This window comes from Poecilia formosa, unplaced genomic scaffold, assembly GCF_000485575.1.
Source record: "Poecilia formosa unplaced genomic scaffold, Poecilia_formosa-5.1.2 Scaffold271, whole genome shotgun sequence".
Classification (NCBI taxonomy): Eukaryota; Metazoa; Chordata; class Actinopteri; order Cyprinodontiformes; family Poeciliidae; genus Poecilia; species Poecilia formosa.
In genome coordinates, this window is record NW_006800210.1 from 153542 (window position 1) to 160318 (window position 6777).

At 36.0% G+C, this 6777-nt stretch overlaps 1 protein-coding gene across 2 annotated transcripts in view; it reads left to right on the forward strand.

Moving 5' to 3' along the window:
* The first annotated feature begins 5283 nt into the window (after positions 1 to 5283).
* The window catches only part of fetub (fetuin B), a 3822-nt gene continuing 2328 nt past the window's right edge, over positions 5284 to 6777 (forward strand). Inside the window, exons 1-2 of one of the 2 annotated variants that reach the window (XM_016681146.1) lie at positions 5284 to 5606; positions 5782 to 5895. In XM_016681146.1, coding sequence (XP_016536632.1) covers positions 5403 to 5606; positions 5782 to 5895 — 318 coding nt within the window. In that variant the 5' untranslated portion in view covers positions 5284 to 5402. The remainder of the gene's footprint in view (positions 5607 to 5781; positions 5896 to 6777) is intronic. The other variant, XM_007570951.2, reaches the window with a different exon arrangement.

Sequence of the window (6777 nt, forward strand, 5' to 3'; positions counted from 1 at the left end):
CAAATTTGTATTTGTACCTGCCTTAACAGATTACAGTAGCTATTTCAAAAAAATATTGTGCTCTAAAGTCTAAGTAGTAGATATATATATATAAATTTGTATTGCAACTGAAACGAGTGTCTACGTTGTATGTAAACAACTATTATCTGAGCACATAGTGCCATTTTATAGCATAATCAAGTATAACTATGTTAACTTCAGCTGTTATAAAAATGCTATATATATCAAATATGATTTAAGATAAATTTTACTTCCTAATTTAACACCTTGAAATTGGGCCTCTGTCTCTTTAAAACCTCATGTTCTTCTGAGTTTTTAAACTCAGGAAGTCTTCAGGAAGTTAACACAACTTTGCTCCTCTATTAACCCTTTTAACTATGTTTTTACCAGGATTTCACTGAGAAGTAGATTGTGTATTGAGCTCAGGAGATGTGCGGTTCGACCAGGTGTTTGCTAATTTCTGCTGGGTAGTCTGAGCAGAGTAACCAGTAGTGGGAGAGGTTTGGGGGAGGACTGCTCAGTGAGGCAAAAACATGGAAGTTTGGAAACTGCAGCTCCAAGGAGGAGCTGCTTCTCGAAGGCGGCGCTAATTTCCTCCAGGCATTTTGCACAGCTGAATCGTTGTCATGGGAGATAAGAGGATTTCTCAAACACGCATGAAAGAATCAAGGCAATACTCCAGGTATGTCTTCGATGAGGGAATGACATTATAATGCGATGTAAAGCTCAAAAAAAGTTGATTTTACATGACATTGCTCCTTTAAGAAAATTAAACTGATGTGGGGGGTTTTGTTTGATTGTTCTGGTTTGTTTGGCTTCTTTAAAAAAAAAAAAACAGCCAAACAGTATTGGCTTTTAATTATAATTTTAGTTTTACTTAGTTTATTATAAACCTCCAATTCCAAATAAAGCTAGTCCCAACACATGTTTCAAGACAATTGGGTTGATTTCACATTTTATTGAATTCAATCTGGTGCAAATTAAATCCATGCATACAGACCAATTTGCTCCTAATCATAACATGGTACAGTTAAAGTCAAGTCAAGTTTATTTGTATAGCACATTTCAGCAACAAGACAGTTCAATGTGCTTTATCTCATAAAAACGCAAAAATACAAAGTCATAGAACATACAGTCAACAATTGAAGCATTATCTTAATAAATGCCTTTTTGTTGCTTTCATTTTATGATCGACTTATGCAGTCTTATGCACACCCCTTCAAATAAAATGTTACCTCATACGATATATTTTGAAGCTTTCCTTTTGATATAGAATGGAACACAGACTGAACCACTAGTTTCTAAAGTACATTTACTTATTTTTATATGCCTCAAGGATATAATTTGATTATTTCTTTTCCAAGAACAATCTGTCAGGTAGACTTTGTGGCATCTGGGCAAGAATTGGAGCCTAAAGGTATTGCGATAGCATCACAATGTCTTTATAAGGAGTCTTGCTGGATTGATTGAAGTTCTCAGATTGCTATGCCGTCATTTCACAATCAGCAATACTGTAAATATTTTTGGAGGGTTAGGCAGGAATTAGTCTTTATTTAAATATCTGAGCTGTGGGTTAAGGAACAACCCTCCATATGTATGTGTTCCCTCTCATATTACCACTCATATTAGTTGAAAGGGTTTTTAGCTTTTAAATTGAATACAAAGCAATGAAAACCAAATGTGTGATGTATAAACTGCAAAGGTGCCTGAAAACTGTCCCAGTCTTGGGCACAATGAGGGGGTTATTATATACTCCCTGTACAAGCAGCCAGAGCTGAAACTCAGATGAGATAAACTGTTTCACAGTCACGACTTTGTGCCAAGAGCCACAGTTGTTCTTCATCTGCCCCTGAGCTCATCATTATTTCTGTTTTCAACACATACAGACCATTTTTGCAAATCACAGCTGACCATCGATGCTGCCTCTATTTTCAATGCTTGAAGTGTTGAACATATGCTGACTGGTGTAGACTCAAACGATTCTAATCATAATTTTTAGTGGGAAAAATTTAGGCTCTGTCTGTGTTTTTCTCCTGAGATGACCACTGGTCTCTCTACTAGTAATGTTGATGAGTGGAACAGAAACTATTTGTCATTTTTTTCTGGAGTGAATATTGCTCAGTGTGTTTTGATTGTAGACCTAAACAAACGCATCATTTTTCACTGCAACACTGATTTAAATCTGTCAGCAACATGTTGAATGCATGTCTCACAGGGACTTGGACTCCAGCACCATCTTGTGTTTGAAATAAGTGTCTTTGAAAATAAAGCTATATCCCTATGATATGACCAAAAAAAAAAAAATACCTAGATTTTCACATTAGTTTTGTTAAATTGAGATGTTTACAATGACTGCTACGCTTTTAAGCTGTTTAGCAAAAACAGATGCTGTCATTATTTTGTGAGTTTCGGATAGCTTATGTGGAGGACGTTCTGAAAGCCATTCAGTGGGAAGTTAGGAAAGCAAAAAGGTTGTGTTTGTACCTTTATGATACTATAGCAGGGATGTTTGGACAAGGTGCCACATTCATCTGTTCATACAGTTTTGTATGTATACCATTGAAATGCCCAGATATAATACTGTTCTTGAACAAGTTTCACAAAATTATCTATCCATCCACAAAAGCAGCGTCTTGGATGGACAGACCAACGAATAGACAGAAAGAAGGAACAAGGTGATCTGTGTTGTACATTTTTTGAGTTGGATTTATAAAAAAAAATACAAGCAGAGGGCAAGTAATATTTATTAAGCTGATACATGTTTATGGTGTTTGCAGTCCAATACCAGCATTACAAAGGAAAGAAAAAGGAGTTAATTTATTTTGTTCAGAATACTTTAAAATGTTGAAACAAAGCCTTGTGCCAATTTGGTTCTGAATGGACTTGAAGCAGGAATTAAGGAAGGAAACTAACACACAATGCAAATGACCTCCAGCTCTTGATGAAGCGGTGTTTTTGCTCAGGCCTAGGCTGAAGTTGGTGGGAATGATGGAAACAGAACAGACAAACAACCACAGGCTTAAATTAGGCAATGGAACTATGAAAGAGGGAGGAACAACGCAATGATCAGTGAAAAGAGCAAAGTCTGGCCATTGAGCAATTCTAACCCTGTACAGCTTTTATCTCAAAGTTTGTGATTTCAGTCACGTACAAACAGCAGCCTTTTTACAGATTAGGTAAGCAAAGTTGGTATGCTTTTTTTTTTATTTGAGTTAATGAGCAACAAAAAATGTGCAACAGTTAAAATCTGTTTTTTGTGTGTGTGCGCATAAACAGAAATCACCACAAACAAGCTAAGAGGTTAGAATTTAGGTATACGATGAATGAAAATATTCTGCAGGAGTTTTATTTAGCATCTTTTCCACTGAACAGCAAAAACACTAACAAACATACAAAAAAAAAAAAAAAAAAACTGAAGACAGCTGCAGAAAATGTGGGAAAGATTTACAGAGGAGGAAACCTGGTCTTTGATTAAGGACATTGGCTCCAAGCTTCAGGCACTCAGTGTCTTCACAGTTATAAAAGGTCATGTTGATTTGTCCTTTTCCAATTATATTTGTGCTTCTACGGTGCATTCTGGAAGTATTCACAGCACTTCTCTTTTCTCCACATTTGGTTATTTTACAGCCTTTCCAAATTGTATAAATGAATATTTCCTGAAAATTCTACACATAAATACCCCATTATGACAATGTAGGAAAAAGTTAGAGATTTGTACTTATTGATTAAAAATATAGAAACACTTACTCACATTTATATAAATATTTACAGCCTTTACTCAATACTTTGTCTTTTCAAATATGATGCCACAAACTTATCTCACCTATCTTAAGGCAATTTGGCTTATTCTTCATTGAAGAAACTTCTCCATCAGGTTTCATGTAGACATCTGTACACAGCCAGATCTCTCCAGAAATGTTCAATCGGATTCAAATCTGGATTCCTACTTGGCCAATCCAGCAAATTCTAAAGCCACTCCTTTGAGTGGCCCCTGTCATTTGGGTCATTGCCATGCTTCATTGCAGGGATGGTATGTCGTCTGGTGATGAGCCGTGCCTTGTTTCCTTCAAACATGATCCCTGTCATTCATACTGAAGAGTTCAATCTTTGTCCCAGATGTGTGCCTCAAGAGAATACTGTTTTGGAGCTGTTTGTTTGCCCTGTAGACTGTGGGACCATCTATTTTGATCTCCAGTTGGGAATACTCACTTAGATTTGATGTCTTGATTTGGTATTTTTAATAAATTTGCAAAAATCTCAAAAGCTTTTTTCCACATTGTCATAATGGAGTATTTGTGTGTCAGAAGATTGATGAAAAAGATTGATTTATTACAATTTGGATAAAATGAAGCAATGCACATTCTTTATGGAGGCACTGTATATAACATAAATTTGCACCTTCTAAATATTTGCTTTGATTTAAATGGCAGATTTGCTAAATGAATAAAGTTAAATTATATTTTCAGCATTTATCCACTGAAAAATTTTGACTCAGTAATAAATATATCTAATATAATTTTGTGAACAGATAAACAAGTATAGTGCCATAAGGATATTCTACTATTCTGTCATTTAGATGATGGTGGAATGTACAAAGGCTATTTGCTTTCAGAGGTTTATCTTTACCAGTCATTTAGTCAACATTGAGCCATTCAAAAATTCATATAAACAGGTCTTTGTGACCAATTTGCTACATGGGTGTACTTTTGCACATAAATATTTACTTTCTAGTAAATGGTTTTCTGTCTTGTTTATTTATTTGGACAAAGGTCAAAGACATCTCTGCAAAATCTGAAAATAAATATAAACTCGTTTTCCAAATTCAGATGATAATCAGAAAAGGAATAACTCAAAATTTGACAAAGTGCTGAACCAAAATGGTCTCATGTTCCAACTGACTACCAAATGTCACTTCTATAGACTTCAGTTTGCTTCTCTTTGAATTTTGACTAAAGCTTTAAAGACTTTCTGCAAATGTTAATTTTTAAACCTTTAGGATCAGCCTTGCCATTGAGTAAACTAAATGTTAGTGCCAAGAGAAGATCATGTGACTTCCACCAATCAACCAAAGGTCTCCGAACCACCCGACCATATTGATCCTAAAGAGGAGACAGGGCTGATAAACTCCATTGTGCAAGTCTGTGCTGTAGCTGATTGGTTGGTGGAGAGGTAGGAGTAAAGTCTTAGATGTGACGATCTGTTTAGGAATGAAACAGAGGTCGAGGGTTGTGTTGACTCTAGGTTAAAGGAGATACATGGCCTTTGTGAGTGGGTATGATAGTCAGCAAGAATATAAAGGGTCATCATTTTCCTCTCTCCTGGCATCTCTCCTCTGTTTGGTTGGTGTGTGAGAAAGAGGCATAGTAAGTTTGACAGAGATAGGGTCAAGACAGGGCTTTGCGATGAAGACCTGTGTCCTGTTCCTGCTGGTAGTGGGGAGCGTCTACAGTGCGCCAGTTGAGCAGGGTGGCATCCAGCCAGGTTCATGTGAAGATCCATCAGCTGTGAGCGCTTCTCATTTAGCTCTCAGCAAGATCAACCTTGATCGAGTGGATGGCTACGTCTTCAGCCTGCACCAGCTTTCCAATGTCCACCTGGATAGACATGTAAGTAATACCAATTGAGCCCCACTGATGAGTATTTCTTGGCCTAAGATATAATGCACTCTGAGTTTCTTTCATTCTTTTTTTTTTTTTTTTGTACATTGATTGAAAGATAAAACTTTGGAGATATGACAAATCACACATTGTTACCTTATATATTGTTATTTGTGTGTTACAGGGAGAAAACGGAGTAGTTTATTATCTGACTCTGGATGTAGTGGAGACCAACTGCAGTGTTATCAGTAGGAGGGACTGGAAGAAATGCGAGGCTCGTCCCGAAACTCAGATGCCGGTTAGAACTCAAATCTTCATTCTTAACACATAAACACACAAGTAAATTCTGTCCTTCAACTTGTTCTTTATCACTTATTCATTCATAGCTAACTTTTGGTGTCAGCAGAAACAGGCTCCTTTCACATCATCTGTTTAAGGTGCAACTAATGCAACTTAATGGCAGCTTAGGGAATTATTATAAAGTACATAGGCAGAACAGGCATAGAAATTAATAATCTTTACTCCTCTGCCTGTGGAGAAGTAAAACGTAAGCATCTCTAAATCAAGATTTTAAAAAATCTAATCTAACACTATGTGTGATGGGTTTCATCAGATACACCCTGGTAGATAAAGAAAAGCAGCTGTTTCTTAGATCATAACCACAGTAGAAAACAATTTTGTTGCACTTCAGCTAGTGTATACTTCATTAATTCAGATGTATATGCAGAACTTCTTAATCAATATTTGTTATTGTTCTGCTACAGTACTTAAAGTAACACATCTAACTAATTCCCCCCAAAAATTTAACAACATAGATTTACATTGCAAGTTGCACCCAGAACGTGATTAAATTAGGTTTGACATCCTTCTGAGACCCAAATTCCCACTTTGGAAACAAATGAAGGTAATTCCTACACAACTACTCCTTCCACTATCCATCTTTAAAGTAAAAGCACTGCTGTTGTTGGATGAAAATGCATGCCTCAAGCAAAAATAAAAATAGCTATGACACCATGGTTCTAATTTTAAAGTTGTTTGTCAAACAACCTATTAATTGAGGGTTTAAAACAAAACTAATATTTTCTGTTTTCTATTGATAAGGTTGACTCTACTCCTAATCCATTGGAATACGAAATAACCATGTTTGGGGAAAAAATTCAAACAAATATATATTGTATAT